General features: G+C 38.6%; 3 protein-coding genes across 5 annotated transcripts in view; 1 reads left to right on the forward strand and 2 right to left on the reverse strand.

The window, feature by feature from the left end:
* Window positions 1-4,747, forward strand: part of znf638 (zinc finger protein 638) — a 25,662-nt gene extending 20,915 nt beyond the window's left edge. For all 3 annotated transcript variants that reach the window (XM_079451966.1, XM_079451967.1, XM_079451968.1), the window contains exons 20-25: window positions 51-998; window positions 1,089-1,404; window positions 1,508-1,816; window positions 1,981-2,103; window positions 2,964-3,085; window positions 3,360-4,747. In XM_079451966.1, coding sequence (XP_079308092.1) covers window positions 51-998; window positions 1,089-1,404; window positions 1,508-1,816; window positions 1,981-2,103; window positions 2,964-3,085; window positions 3,360-3,443 — 1,902 coding nt within the window. In that variant the 3' untranslated portion in view covers window positions 3,444-4,747. The remainder of the gene's footprint in view (window positions 1-50; window positions 999-1,088; window positions 1,405-1,507; window positions 1,817-1,980; window positions 2,104-2,963; window positions 3,086-3,359) is intronic.
* On the reverse strand, window positions 4,616-7,527 carry LOC306891934 (uncharacterized protein). The gene is made up of 4 exons (XM_079452574.1): window positions 7,394-7,527; window positions 6,251-6,351; window positions 5,994-6,167; window positions 4,616-5,242 (listed from the first exon to the last, which is right to left on the reverse strand). Exons 1-4 carry the CDS (start codon window positions 7,470-7,472, stop codon window positions 4,790-4,792), a joined length of 807 nt encoding a protein of 268 aa, XP_079308700.1. The 5' UTR covers window positions 7,473-7,527; the 3' UTR covers window positions 4,616-4,789.
* A 4,295-nt stretch (window positions 7,528-11,822) lies between these two features.
* On the reverse strand, window positions 11,823-15,112 carry LOC306891892 (zona pellucida sperm-binding protein 3-like). The gene is made up of 8 exons (XM_079452513.1): window positions 14,434-15,112; window positions 14,240-14,361; window positions 14,048-14,151; window positions 13,792-13,969; window positions 13,605-13,722; window positions 13,450-13,535; window positions 13,285-13,373; window positions 11,823-13,211 (listed from the first exon to the last, which is right to left on the reverse strand). Exons 1-8 carry the CDS (start codon window positions 15,004-15,006, stop codon window positions 13,144-13,146), a joined length of 1,338 nt encoding a protein of 445 aa, XP_079308639.1. The 5' UTR covers window positions 15,007-15,112; the 3' UTR covers window positions 11,823-13,143.
* Between the last annotated feature and the right edge of the window lie 855 nt (window positions 15,113-15,967).

Raw genomic sequence — 15,967 nt, forward strand, 5'->3', positions numbered from 1 at the left:
TTTCTTTCTGGCTGTTCCTGTTTTTCTAGTATTAAGTATTTGTTTTTTAGGCAAAAGAGGATGAAAAGAAATTCTATGATGACACATTTCCCTTCGACTTTGGTGAATTTGTGATGGTTGATGAATTTGTGACGGTTGATGAAGTAGGAGATGAAGACACTGTAGTCTCGAGATCAGAATCTTTAACCAAAGATGAGAAATCTGAGGAGGAATCTAGTCCCCTTTCTACCACCTCTTCCATGGCGAAATCACCTACAGCAAATAACTTGCAACAAAAGAGAGTGTCCAAATCTAGAACTAACAAGACCAAGCCTCCTGAATTGGAGAACCCTAAAGCTAAAGACTCTGCACAGAAAATGGAAACCGAGGCTGAACAAACCAAACAAGTTGTGATATATCAAACACATCAAGAGTGTGAATCTCAGGATGAGAGTATAGATAATCAGATTAAAACCATTGGGATGGAAACTCCTGTTGTTCAGGGCGAGGCAACCGAGCCTTATACAGAAACCGAAGCTTCAGCAGAGATTGCACCCAGTGTTGATATAGAGACCTTGAAAGAAAGCATTGAAGTTGGGCCCTCAGATCAACTAGAGCAAAGTCAGACGGTTTCTTCCTCCTCTCCCCAGATTGAAAGTGACCTGACAAATTTTGATGGAATGTCAAATGGCCATGCAACGCAGTCAGAGCCCCCTGCTGATGACACTAAGGATAAAGATGGGGTGACTGTGATCTCTGAACTTGCCTCCCATGGGGCAATGGTGACTCTTGATGAAGTCTGTGAGGACGAGGAAGAAGAACTTGGTCAAGCAGATGAGGAAAAGCAGTTGAAACCTGATGATATGCCCGAAACACTTTTGACTGTGGATGAGTTTGTTGGAGATTATGAAACCGGGGTTGAGGAATACCCAATTGACAAAGACCTTCAAGGTCTTGTCACGCTTGATGAGATTGTTGAAGAGGAGGAGGAGGAAGAGTTTGATTCCTTTAATCCTGAGGTCAGTGTGTTATATATAACTTTTTTTGATCGTGGGTTGCCAATGCTGTTCTTTATATCAATGTTGACGCTCCCCTTTTTGTCCTTTTAGACACTGGTCACACTCGATGAGGCCAAAGGTGATGAGGAAGAGATTGGGGAAGTAGATCATGAAGAGATTGGGGAAGTAGATCAAAGGAGTTTAATGCCTACCAGCCCCAACATCAACACTTCCCCCAGACCAGAAGAGCCTGTGGAATCAGCCCAGCAAGAAGAGGAAGCCTGTGATTTAGATGAGCTCCGTAAAATGAACTTTGTAACTGTGGATGAAGTAGGGGAGGAGGAAGAGGAACAACAACCCAGTGAAGAAGTCAAGGAAGTAAAAAAGAAACCTACAAGGGCCAAAAAGAGAGCCCGCCAAACCCCAGGTGAGTGGCTTTTTGGGTTGCACCCTCAGTTTATTTCTTAATGAATTTATTTCCCAGGTGGGGGATACAAGCAAGCTTTACATGTTTTTTGTAATCTTTGTAGTGCGGAGATCCACACGGGGTAAAAGAGGGGTGACGCACAGTGACAAAGAGGGAGATGAGCCTGAGATAAATGCAGAGGGTGACCAAGAAACAACTTCATCCATACAAGAGAGTCTAGCTGTAGACCCTGTTGACGTAAAGCCAGAATCCTCAAAAGCGGATATTGTGAGTGCTCTAGATGCATCGAGCACAGAACATATCTCCTCACGGACAGACGATGAGCATTCAAGAAGCAAAGATGACAACATAAGAGAGTCCGAAAGCGCTCCTATTGAAACACCTGTCACTGACAAAAACACGGCATCCAAAGGTATGCCAGAGCAACAAGTAGTGGATCTTGATAAAGGCCCTTTCATATAAACTTTATTTGTTCATTCTCATAGGAACTTAATTCGGACCACTTTAGGTGTCTTGTTAAAGAGCCATTAAGATCGGATGGTAACATGTTTGTTTAATTTCTTCCTATTTTTGTAGAAGAGTCCAAAACTAGACGGGAGACCGAGCCGAGCCAAGAACCAGAGGCCAAGAAAATTCGGTCTCATTCCTCTGTGATTGAAGATTTCACCTTGCCCCCATTTATCCCGAACAACCCCATTGGTAAGAGATGATAAATGCCTATATCCTAAAAATATCAAACAATTGATTAAAAGTAAGCGGTTTGTTTTAGGGGTGATAATGTGTCTTGCATTTTGTTCTTGTTTTGGAAACCATTTTGAAATTTAGTTCTGGTGATGTTCAGCACTGCAAATTATATTGCGTTTACATTGAGGTCTGTTATTAAACAGCATGATTTAAAGGAGTCATATGGCATAATTAAAAACATTATTAATTCGTGGTTTTGGTGTAATACATGTGTTTATACGTTTTAAGGTTGAAAATACATACTGTAATTTATTGTAGCTCCTATATGCCCCGCCTTTCTAAAACGCGTAAATTTTTACAAAACTCGTTGCTCCTGAAACTATTGTCAGTTCGCCTCACCACCCACTTGGATGAGATTCACGTGAGACCGGTTATAATAAATATAAGTGTACAAAGTGTAAAACCAGCATCGGTTTTGGCTTCAAACCTAGTTTGGATGATGAAACTAACGGTTGTACCAGAAGGATGCTTTACAGAGGTATGTTTTTGTTGTCTTATGCTGAAGCACCATGGCTGTGATAACTGAAGCTACGCCTTCAACTTTGTACATTTGGGCAGCATCATTCAAACATTACCACATACTGACATAGAGATGTCGGAGCTTGAAGATCTGGATCAGACTTCTCTTTTAGTTTAGAGTAAAGCATCTTGTGGTTAACTTTGAGTTTTGAGACATTGGATGACTTATACATGCACAAACGGTTATAAAACACACTAAATCAAAAGCAAAACTTTTATGGAGCCGTATGACGGAATTCCAAGTATTGAGCCAAGATGTCTAATTTTTGCTTTTCTGGTACCTGTGCCATCCATAGGTGTTGACTTTGTGGTACCAAAGACGGGTTTCTTCTGCAGACTCTGCTCACTGTTTTATGGCAATGAAGAAACTGCTAAGAACAATCACTGCAGTAGTCTACGGCATTACCAGAACATGGAGGTACATGTTACAATTGAATTCCAAGGGTTACGATGTAGCAAATATCAATGTAAAATAAAACAAATTTGGGAAATGCGCTTGCATATAAAAGTAATATAATTATATAGGTGGAAAATACCCACTTTTAAGATCTGAAATGAGAACTGTTTTACTTTTCTGATGGATCAATGTTCTCTCGGCTTGCTTGTCCTTTGAACATGGTCAGTTAGATTTACTTTAGCAATATTTGCACTATTTCAGCAATTGGAGTTGTAATTTCATCTTTATTTTTCAGAAATATTATAAAAAGCTTAAGACTCAGCAGCAGGGTGGCAGCTCAACACAGATGACATCCAGTCAGAGTTCTGCATCCGAATAGCACATGAAAACCTTTTTTATATTAATGTTATTAAATGGGTCCATTTCTGTTGTTTTATAGAAATCTTGTTTAGAATGACAGTGGCTCATGCTTAATAAAGAGAAAGCATTACATATTCAGATGCGTGTCTGTCTATATAGTTTGTCTAAAAATGCTCAATAATGTTACATTTATAATAATTAAAAATGAGCAATTAAGAATTTTCTTGTTTAGCTTTTTTTCAGTTAATAATAAATTTCTTCCTGATCTAACATTTATTTGTGATTTTGTGAACATGGGTTTGATTAAAGAAATAATAAATCTACTTCTTTTTTTACTATGCAAGAAGCACATTTGTTTTTGATGATAAATGTATAGTATTATTTAATGTGAATTGGTTATTTTGGGGATCAAAGGTGATCTGAGACGTTTTTATGAAGGAGTGCAGCACTTCCAAGAATAAGAAAAGGACCTACAGGTATTGCATATTTATCACTTTTACAATGTTGCAAGTGTCCTTGTCAATTGTTTGCTTTTAGTTTTGCTTTACACATGTTTATGTAAAACCACTGCGAGACTTTCCACCAGATCAGAAAAATAGAGACGACAATTTTTGACAGTAATTGTTTTCATGGAAAGTTTACCTTGTTGATGTTGATCAAATAACTTATTTTTGCTTTTACATAATTACATTTGTCTTCGGGTTTTATTGGCACTGATCGCTTATGAATTTGGGCTTATTTTCATACATGTTTTGCCCATCAAGGGAAATTCCATGTGTCATATGATAATTGCCTGTAAATTACATGTTTGCTGATGAGATAATCCAAAGGAGGAGTGTCTTTGGAGCTTATGAGTCAATTGTTTAAAAGGAATTAAGGTGTGTGCTGCATTGAAGCTTAAGATTTATCACATTTTCAATGCATGACAACAGAAGCTTGATTTCATAAATGAATAACTTTTTGTTTCATAGAAACGAAAACAAGTAAACCTATACCTTCGGTTTCATTTTCCGAGTTCTCTTCTGTTAATCTAGCACTATATCTGATACCTGTTGACAAAGAATCAATTATAATTTCCTTAAAGACTGATATTAATCTAATGGTGCAGCATTGTCTGCTCATAGGAAAGCCTGCAGATAGGCAAGCCACGCCTTACATGTTTATCAACAATAATATTTTAAGAAGCCCAGTGAAATTCCACGGTGAAATTATCTCCACATTTATTTTGTATAAAACAGAAAAAACAGACAATAGGACAAAGTTGAACTTAATGTTCCCGTAACCTACATGATAGCACAGCTCACTTTAATAAACAATAATGGGAAATAAATGTGGCCTATTCTTTAAAACATTTCATACAGTGATTTATCCTCTATTCCAAGATGGAATAGAGGCCTGTCGTGGTGCAAGCCCACCAGAACATAGAGTAAAGTGTGAGCTTGTTTTTAAACACACCTTGGTGATTTTCAGGCACACAAAACAGAATTCAACATTGCAGCGATTGCATATGATATTCTTGCATCCTGTCGTGTCATGCTCCACAAGATTGCCACAAGTAGGGCAAGCTCGCATGGATGGGCAACTCACATTATTAACAGCAGGTAGCTTTATATCACGACATTTGGACAACTTGTCAACTTCAGTGTTGATGCAGCCAATGTTGTCGCAGCGGTCAGAGCGAGGTCCTGGACCTTTCCATTCCTTCCTGCACTGCCAGCAGAAATGAATTGTTTTACCCTTTTCAGCTGAGCAAATGGTGCACATGACACAGAGGTTGGTTAGGTCGGCTCTCTCGACGAATGTCTGACATCCAGGGCACTGGAGGTAAACAGATTTTAAAGTGAATCCAGTGAATGATTGGCTATGAGTAACAATGAACCCCTATAAAACATTTACTTTTGTGATACACATCTACAGTCTTGTGGTTATTTGTAGTAAAACAACTGTTAGCGCAAATTTATGGTCTCACCAAAAATAGCGCTCGATTTGGAGATCGTTTGAAACTGCTAGATGGTGCGGTCCCAGTGTTAAAAGATGCCGAACACGAACTGCACCAGGTAAGTCAAACTTAAGTCATACGTCTGAGTTTTGTTGGCAGTAGGCTTGTACACGAACATGAAGGGATGTGCTTGCTGCTTTAGTTCCGTCCCACTCTCCCCACTAGTCCCACCTCTAGCAGCTCGTGTTTTTTGGAAATTATCAGCTGTATCTCTCTTTTATAATATCCTTGCACATGCTGCAAGAAGTCGAACGTGTTTACACGGGGCTGGGGCGCCTTCTACATTGTCATTTTTTAGTAGCATGCCACTGGCTGACAGATCAGTAAATAAATGTGAGAGATTAATTTTGAGTCACAGTTAAACTGATTAGTCATATCATCTTTCTAATTGGCCGCGTTTTTGTTAACTTCCCGCCATCTGCACATCACGGTTCACTACTGCTGTATAGGTACTGAAGATTAATATGAGATTGGCAGAAGCTGAGTGTTACCATTTCTTTAAATATATTTATAGGCTATTATAGCATAGCCTACTTTGAAGGGAACAAAAAATGTTAAAAAAATACACACTGTTTTGTGTTCACAGTACACGGCTGCAGCCAGGACAGCCATGGCTTCTTCAAAATGCCTCTGTTCTTCTTGTGTCAGTACAGCCAACCGCCGCACCTCCACATATGGCCACTCAGCGTTGCACTTCTGTGTTGTTCCATCTTTAAGCGCAGGGCACATGAACTTGTACTGGCCCTGGCAATGAATGTCCAGTTTGCATATTTAAATGTGTCTTTAAATCGATAGTTGTTATTTATTTTGAATAAATGTGTTGGTACCTGGTCGAGTAGACTACGACACCATGCAGTAAGTGACTCTGGAGTCACTGCATGACCACATGACATCTCAGCCTTAAGAATTTCAGGGTCATCATCCAAAGCTGAAAGTACAGTTGTATTATTGCACATTCATGTCCTGTTTGAGGATTGTTTAAAGACAAAAATAGATTTTTAAAAGATGAATTAATTCTGCTTAACTCATGTGCAAACCCATGGACACCCAATTACCAAAAAGTAATTCAGGCAGTATGCGTTCTTGAGTAGCACAATATTTAATACTTTTATTAAAAATAATAAGCTGAATGAAAAACTACAGCAAGGTAAAAGCAGAACAGCACCCTCTGCTTGTACATTTTTTTTTCAAGTCCCCCTGTGGTCAAAATCAAGTTTTTATTATTGTATATATGTCAATGTGGTGTGTCTGATATGCTTTAAGATAAACTATGCGCAAAGTCATCATTTTAAAACATTGAGTATTTTCTATGCATTTACCAAAGACAGTTTACATTTTTGCTGTTCTGTTACCAACACCTTTCAAGTCATTACATTAAGTAATTCAGCAGAGGCTTATCCAATGCGACTTACAGATGAGGTAATGGAAGCAATAGGAACAACATAAGGACCAAAAAAAGTGCAATCGAAAACTGGTCTCATATAGCACATCGACAGTTTAGCCTACAGTGAAGTTTTTTTAAGAGTAGGATACGTAGAAGGAGAAAGAAGTCAGAACTAATCGGTCATGTGTTGGCGGAAGAGATTTGTTTTTATTTTAAGGCATGAGGAAATGATTATAGCAGGAAACAACTTTTATTATTACTTAAGTTTCTGATAATATGACAGTTAAAGGCAAACCAAAGATTCTAGACAATCCTTAACGCACGGGGCAGCTGATTCGATGTTTGTCTATGAAAACCACAGCGCACTGCGCTTTTCTAAAGTCAACGGAGGCATTGCGATGCGCCTCGCTCTTTCAAACCTGAAAAACGCGTTATGTCGGTTTTCCTATCTCTTTCCAATGTTAAATTTGTTTTTCGTAACATACAGAACGTCCATAAACCTTGAATCTTGTCAGTCAACTCAAAGAAGAATGTTATAAAAATGTTCATGTAAATAAGCATTGATAAAAAGTTGATGTGCAAATACTTATGTCATCCTGGCGCGAAACAAACTTAAGTGTGTTGTCATTAGGATCGTAGCGCTTTTCTTCACGTTGTTCCGTCATCGTTTCTTCGTTTGCTCCAGTCTGCTTTGAAATGAACCTAAAGGGCTTTTCTTTCGCTTTCTATTATGTCACGTGTCTTCTCGTTTGAGGGACAGTACACTCTAAAAAATGCTGGGTTAAAAATAACCCAACTTGGGTTATTTTGGTAACCCAGCGCTGGGTCCAATATGGACCGAGCCAACGCTGGGTTGTTTTAACCCAGCAGGGTTGGGTTATGGCTTTGACCCAGCATGTTGGGTTATATTTTTTACCCAAAATTGGGTTAAAAATAAACATAACTGCTGGGTTAACCTCAACCCAAAATGGGTTAAAAAATACAACTAGGTATTTTAATTTAAAAAATATTTTAATTTGAATATTAATAGTCTATTTGTGAAAAGTAAATGTTGTGTTTGTGTGTTGGGGTCTGAGAGAAGCGCATGGCAAATCAAGTAGGGAAAAAACTCGTTTATTTTACATTCAGCGATAAAAAACTGCATGAATTCTTTTTCCCTAAGAAATGGTCACAATAAAAATGTATTAATTGTAGTGTACAATTTCTCTAGTAGGAGTTTATCCAGTTTATTTTTACGCAATGTCAGCATCAGTTAACATTGTGTAAAAATAAACTGGATAAACTCCTACTAGAGAAATTGTCACAATAAAATCAATTGTAGAGTAAAAAATCAGTGACATTTTAACTTCTTTTACACTTTATAAACATCAGCATGTCAGAATCAATAAACATTCAACCAAAGCAACAAACTGCATATATTCTGTTTTCCTAAGAGAGAAATTGTCACAGAAAAATAAATTGTAAAAACATTGGCATTAAAACTATCACAACATGTTTAATTGTTTAATACTCTATGCACTTCTGCATAATGTCAGAATCAGTTAAAACTCAGCCAAAATAACAAACTGCACACATTCTGCTCTTCCTTAGAGAGAAAGGGTCAAGAACTTAATGATTTAAGAACTTAAATCATTATAAATTGAACTGGCAAAGCTGTTCTCACTGACAACAACTACTGTTTAGCAGCAGAAATAAAAGCACGTAGAATTCTTATTGATGGAGTTTCATCTCCAAGAAGTCCAAACACCACAGTCTGTAGAAACTGCCAGACGGGGGAGCATTGCTTGGGGTAATTGATATCCAAGACGTAGAAAGCTTTAAAGCAAACATCTACTGCTGCCAGCAATGTTTTTTGCTCAAGTGCTTCTCCATTTACTATAACAAAAGCCTGAAAGCACTCGTTGTCTCCCAGCATGAGAACATAGGGAAATTCGACTGTGCCTTTTGATCTCAGGTATTCAGCCATGTTGGTACCAATCTGAAAAATAAATGATGTGAGAACAGAGCTCAAATAATCTGAAGGGAATAAATAAAAAACTTGCTAAAATCCTTTTTGGAAGAACCCCGATATTACTATTTTCACATAGTTGATTTGGGCTCAAATTAATTTAAGATTTCTTGGGAAATGTGAAGGCAAAAAATTGCTTAAATGCTTGATTGCATTTTTTACTAGATTTATACACAGCTGAAGCTCACATTTTGACAGAGTGCTAATACATATGGAGAGCACAATGTCTTGTGACACCTTGATGTGCTTTTAGCAATGGCTGTTTACTTACCGGTTGTATGTCTATGAATGCCCTCCTGGTTTCAATAAAGGTTGGTTTGAACATTTTCCTTCCGATCTTATAAACTGAAGTTGGAAGGACTACAGGTAGGACAATTAAGGCAATGTCACTCTGATGGTCTGCAATTAAAATTAAACGAGTTCATGTAAACACTTAAAGTGCTAGCATCCTTAACATTTGACACCAAGGGTTACATTTTTTACAAAGGGCAAAATATAATTACCTGCTGACATAGTTTGTAAGTTGGACAGTAAATGAAGAGTCCATTTGGCCCGATGGATGGCTGTCTGTTTCATGTATTGTTCAACCTGACTTGCTGGCCAGATATTATTTTTCGAAGTCCAATAACAGGGATAAGCGAGGTCAGCGTGGAGTCGTCCAAAAGGTAGAGTGTTTCTTGGTCAATCTTCTCAGCTGTAAAAGAAGTTACATCCAGAACATGTTATATTCTGATGCGGCAATTACATGCTCTATTGTTAGTAAGTCTGTCATCTGCTAAATGAAAGTAGATACATTGAAACAGACCAAACTGAGGAAATTACAATCATGTAAAAACAAATGGCTACGCCACAAACTGTAACTTCAACTCCGATTTTTGTGCATATCCGATTAAAATTGAATTTAAATTATATATTGTCCAAACTATAGCAACTGTTCAGATCCGATGAGTGTCCCATGGTTGTCTTTCATTTTTGCAATATGTGATTTGGTGCCTATGGCAATGACAGGGAGCGTTGAACTTAATGCGTTGCTTTGCAAATCGATTGGTGCATGACATCGCAATACTCAGCACACTGCTCTCTGTGTCGCTCTTGCTTTATGATGATGTCAAACGCGTCCACACAGCTTCTTGAGGATACTCCTGCGTTACCCATACAATGCATTTACTTAATGTCACAACAAATACGCCAAAAGTCTGTCAAAATCCTGTGAACACTGTTCTCAATCGCGGATAAGCTCGGATAGACGAATTCGACACGAAGTACGTCACCGAGAGGATGCGAATGTGTTGTAGTGCTCTCATGGACGCACGTCTTAGCCTGACAGGGTAGAGAAGAATATGTTGATAAAAGTACTTTTCTGGACCTTGACGGGCACAATTAGCATGATGTCTATGAGGTGGTATGGAATATCTCGGATGTGGATCTAAAATATCTTAATTTGTGTTCTGAAGATGCTAGGAGGTCTTGAATCGTGTAGAGCGTTATGTGTGTGACAAAACATTACCAAAAAAGTATTTTTGGATAAACTATCCCTTTTAATAACACTTTAACCTTGAAAAGCAGTGCATTGCTATAAACAACACTGTAAAATATTATACATTCACACTTACCTTCAAATGTGGGAATTAACTGGTCAAGTTTCCATTCTCTAAGCTTACTTTGTACAAAATCATCCATCTGAAAAAAAGAGTTACAAGACATTTTAGCATTCTAGACACATACATCTTAATCCTCAATTACATAAAGTGGCATGTAAATAATAATCTATATTAGATGCAAAACCCTCTAATTTAAGTCCGTCAGACGACATTTTGTTTAAACGAGCATTTTTTATCAGGCCCCTCCGTATACCAGCAGCATGCTAACGTTAGATTTAAAACTTTCGAATCGAAACACTGGCATCTAAAAACTTATATTAAATAAATAAATGGTAATGAAGTGAATGTCTGATATATTCAAGAAAAAGGAAAATGAACGTCATGATATAACGTTACGTAAGTTATCTTAATGGGTAAATCATGGCAGGTTGAACGTTTAAGACAGCCAAAAATATAGTATTCTCTTTGTGAACAAATAAATTGTGATGTAATGAATGAATAACTTCATAAAAATTGTCGAAAACTGAAAACTAGCTAGGCGGGAAATTATCGTGCTAACAGAAACTCAGGGCAGCAAGCCCAACTTGACCGTAAATAACCGCAATTATAACAAACGACTTATAATACAACAAAATGTATCTTAAATATAAAGTATAGAAATAGTTTTTTATAAAGTATAGAAAAAGTAATTTTACACCATCTTACCTTTTCTGGCCTCAAAAATTCATCGACGAGCCTCAGCTTCAGTTTTCGCGTCGTCTCACTTCCCTGAGCAGACTCCGTTTACTAATTGCGCAGCACATCCGCCAACAAAAAGTAGTCCTTAAGCCCGAAGCGTTGGGTTTCTTTTCGTCAAGAAAAGAACACTAAAAGGCTTATTTAAAAATATATTAGTGAAGCGTTTTCATTACATGTCCCAAGAAAGTTTAAAAGTTCCCTCTCACTTGTCCCTCCCACTGGTTACTGCGGGATACAGGCTGATTTAACCCCCAAAGTTCACCTCAGGCATTTTCACATTTATCGCTATTTAGTTGTTTTTTCCACAAACATATTTCTGCCAAAAGCCGCAATATTTTGTCAAGCGCCGCAAACGGTGGCGGAGTATTATCAACACTGAGGGAATCGTCGGAACCTTTTTAACGTAACGTGCCGTTCTCTTTAACGTCCGCATGAACAACCCAGCACTGTTGGGTTACGGTCGCCAACCCAAATTTGGGTCAAATCAACCAGTTTTCGTACCCAGCGGTCTTAACCCAGCGCTTGGGTTGAAAAAACAACCCAGCAGTTTTTAGAGTGTATACTAACGCCTATTTTTATTTTTAACAAATAATGCTTTGACCATGTTATATGAATTTCTTGATCTTAGGCCTAATCTTTAAACATGATATGCTTTTCACCTATTCATTAAGGATGGTGTCTGCTTTTATGGACAGCAACACCTCCACCGTGGAATGAAACTATGGAAGGTAAATCCTGCCAAATTTAAAACAATAAATGAAACAATAAAAACGAAAAACAATATTACAATTTCATTACACATAACCAAGAGCAAAATATGTGCCATAAATAAAATGATTAATTTTTTACACTGACAATGCGTTGTCCCTGTCAAATTGAAAGGCAATTGGTGATTTGATATTTCATTGTCACTTAAATCTCGAGGCAAGACTGCCAATATGAAAATGAGAAGTCAAATGTGAAAAAGAAATTGTAAAAACATTTTTACAAAGGTTTTTATTATTTGACACGATATAAATTTTACATTTGAATTTTCTTAACGAAAATAATAGAAAATGAAATAAAAGAGATTTCATTTTAAAGACATGTAAATTACATGTTAATCAGTTGGTGTGGGTGAGGGTCTGCATTACAGGTAACGCCCACCAAAACGCTATGTCCGTTTATTAAAATGAACTTGCGTAGACCTAGGCGCTTGGTCTTGGCTATTTGAGATGAGAACGACTGACTGGTCCTGGTGCAACACCAAAAAGTTGCAGCATAGTGCATACCTAATAAGTTAACAGACGTCTGGACAGATGAGCAACCTAAAGCATTGGAGATCCCTGCGTCTATATTGTGACTGCGTTTATGCTTTTATGAAGCACCAACAAAGTGAGCTTTATCAACACAATAGAAACCTAATAGGTTTATTAGGTGTGTTGGTGATTATGAACTAATGATGATTCAAGGCATATAGTAATCCAGAATTAACCCGCTCTACAACATGAGTCACAGGAATGTGTGAATAAATTCAGTTTTCTGGGCTTCTTCATTTAGTCAAATCGTAGGGAGACTGTACACAATCTCAGAAGTGAGTACATCGCTCACATGTTCGAATATTTTTTATGTGACAACACTGAAGAAAAGACACTTTGCTACCATTTGTACAGCTTGTATAAGTGTAAACTTGTGCCCTCAAAATAAAGCAACACAGCCATTACGGTCTAAACTGTTGGCAACAAGTGAGTACTTCAAGTGTCAATATTTTGCACTCAACTTCATGTACAAGTTAAAACCTTTACCATGCATTACCTGGCAAAATGCAGTAAAATCCTGTAACAAGTATTCAGCCAAAGTGCCACTTAACAAGGTAGAGAGGCTTTGCGTGACATCAGAACCATAAGATGTCAAACATGTAAATGAGATGTGCCAGACTTCTTGAAGGACAGCCACTATAGTCCATGTATCACTTAAGTTTTATTCAGCACTTGACATAACCATTTCAAATTACAGTCGGCCGAAGCCAAAGTCCTTCACATTGAGGGGCCCAACAGATACTTGCTCCCACCGTAGATCTATGGAGAACAGACTAGTAAGAAACTTCAAAGATCATAATCATTTGTAGTTAGTCCACGAGTTAAACCATACCTTTAAGAACCGGATCACTTGCACTACTACTGCTACAGGTTGAGTCACAACAGCCACACACCTGATCAGATTCATCTACAGACACCCACCTGCCAAACAAAGACACATCCTCAATGATAAACGTCACCCTAATGACCCAGTGAAGTCTTTTCGGGGGAAACATACCCATTAGGGGAGAAATAACAAGCCTTCTGCTCAGGATTTGCTGGAGTGGCTACAGGAATCGCCTTCAGAATGCATGTGATGTAGACCTGCAAAGACAACAGGGTTAAAAACTGTGCACTATAATGTAATCATAACTAAGGCATGTAAATGCATACCAGACCACTGTTCACTTGCTGGAACCTGAAGGCCTCCAGCTGAAACTGTAGCGTATCAATTTGAGTTCGAGGCAGGTAGCGAGAGCTTGAGCCTGTGAACTTGGCATCAACCAGGCACCTGGCGAAGAAACAATTTAAACACCCTGCAATACTTCTAGGATGGGCTGGGTAAATGGACATGTCTTACCCATTATTCTCAATGAATGAGTATCTGGGGTCGGAGTTCACGTCAGGAGCTGCAGTGGCTACGCAACGGTCCACAAACACATGGACAGGTACATGGTTGTACGTCTTCACAGAGGCCTCAATATTCACAATGTCACCCAGGAAGTATTGGTTTGAGGGTCTCTCAAACTGCCAATCATCTGTTTTGACGACAAATAGACATGGTCTACTAAATGAAGTAGAAACTACATAAAAATCTAAAGCTATAGAATACAAACCAGTCATAAGCTTTAGGGAGAAGACCAACCGCTCTTCAGCGACCCTTGTAGCTGCATATGGTACCCAAGTGGGAACCAGGACATTGCTGCTCACATTATGCATTCTGTAGGTTGTGGAAAGTTGGTCACCACAAACGGAAAGATCTCTACTACACGCACGAGTACACAGCCATCTTGAAATCAAAACCTCACCTTGGATAGTGACACTCAATACTAACAACAGCAGAACTACTCCTTACAATAGGAACACCATTTGAAGCCTCTTGAGGAGTATAGACAAGGTCGAAGGCATAAACAAGCTCATCTTCCGTTACCTAAAGAAACAAGAATGTTACTCAAATTCAGAACCTAAACACTTTTGGCAAGTAGAGGATCAGTAGTCTCACCGTTAACATGCTGCCACATCCATGCAGTTCAGACTCAAAGATAAGCACTCGAGCATTATTGTCCTCCCCTATTGGTTCACAGCCTCCCAGTGCAAAACCAGAAGCCATTAGTGGTTTTCCAGTGCCAAAGAAGTCTTCCATCACTTCCAAATACACTGAATTCTCACCGCACTGAGCCCCTACACTATTGGGAGAAGCAGGGCGCCGCAGCTCAAAAGGAATCTCTGGCAGTGCCGGTTCTTCTGGCAGTCTTGGAAAGGTCCACGTCAGTTTTTCTATCGGACCCTGCAAAAGCTGTTTAGATTGAACACCGACAGGATCTTGACCAGTCTGCATTGAAAACTGAGAAGGAAATCTCTGTGGCACAAGCAGGGGGTTGTTGGTTTGGGGAAACTTAGGCATCCTAGTTTCACTCTGCTGAGGAACTTGCATATGTGACCGAGGCATAAATGCACGAGGCTTCTGAGTTTGCACTGATCTTCCCCGCCATTGTGCATCAGACAAGCCAAAGACAAATACAAATACAACTTGCCACAACCCCATTATTGCTAAACGTGAGTTTCCATGAAGCATTAGTAACCCAGAATCAAAATTTATACATTTGGAAATCAGGATGGCTCCGGCCCTCTAGTGATTAGCGTAATGCTTCTCTAGACTTGATCATATACCTAACCAGCTTGCAACAGGTGGATGTTGTTGGACAATTATGACGCAGATGGAAATCATGATTTGGGTACTTTGTATTAAGAGCTATACTCTTCCTTATTAGAGGCCAAGCCCCGAAGAGACTATGGCCACTATTGTTTCTGTTAGTATATTAGAATTTTTCTTAACCAATGGGGAGTTTATGGCAAACCTTTGAACATAGGAAAATTATGAAATTTGGCACACTCGCAGTGGTTGTCCTGAATAGTCATGTGACCAATAAGGTCACGTGACCAATAGGGTCTCCAGCACTCACTCTATAGCACCACCAGCAGTTAAAAAATGCACTTTTCCAACAGCTGTAACTTGTGAACCTATTGATCCACAGTCATACTACTCGGCACATGTCATACACTCCTCACGCTCATCGCATTCCATGTGTTACATTAACATTCCACCCATTACAGTAGCGGCCATCTTGAAAAGTACAGTATTGCGTATCTTCTAGTCCTAGAATTTGTGACTGATTGTCATAAAAATGGTCTTAGACTGTCTTTGGACTCAGCTGCACAGATATGACCCGAAAGAATGGCGATTTTTTGTCATTTTTCAAAAGTTATGAGGTCGCAAATTTTTCAAAGTTGACACAAAAACGTATTGGAGACAGTATATCGGCCATTCTTTGATCTATTGGTACGAGACTTTATCCGCTTCATCGTCACCTAGGACTGGGGGTCCTTGCCAAAACGGGGAAAAGCAGCACCTATGGGTCGCTAGATTTAAAAAAATTCTATTTTTGCTCATAACTTTTGAAATGTTTGTCCAATCTCGGTGTCTACGGATTCCTTGTCTCATGAAAAATGAAAAACAATATTACAATTTCATTATA

The sequence above is a fragment of the Barbatula barbatula genome, assembly GCF_947034865.1.
Source record: "Barbatula barbatula genome assembly, chromosome: 1".
Classification (NCBI taxonomy): Eukaryota; Metazoa; Chordata; class Actinopteri; order Cypriniformes; family Nemacheilidae; genus Barbatula; species Barbatula barbatula.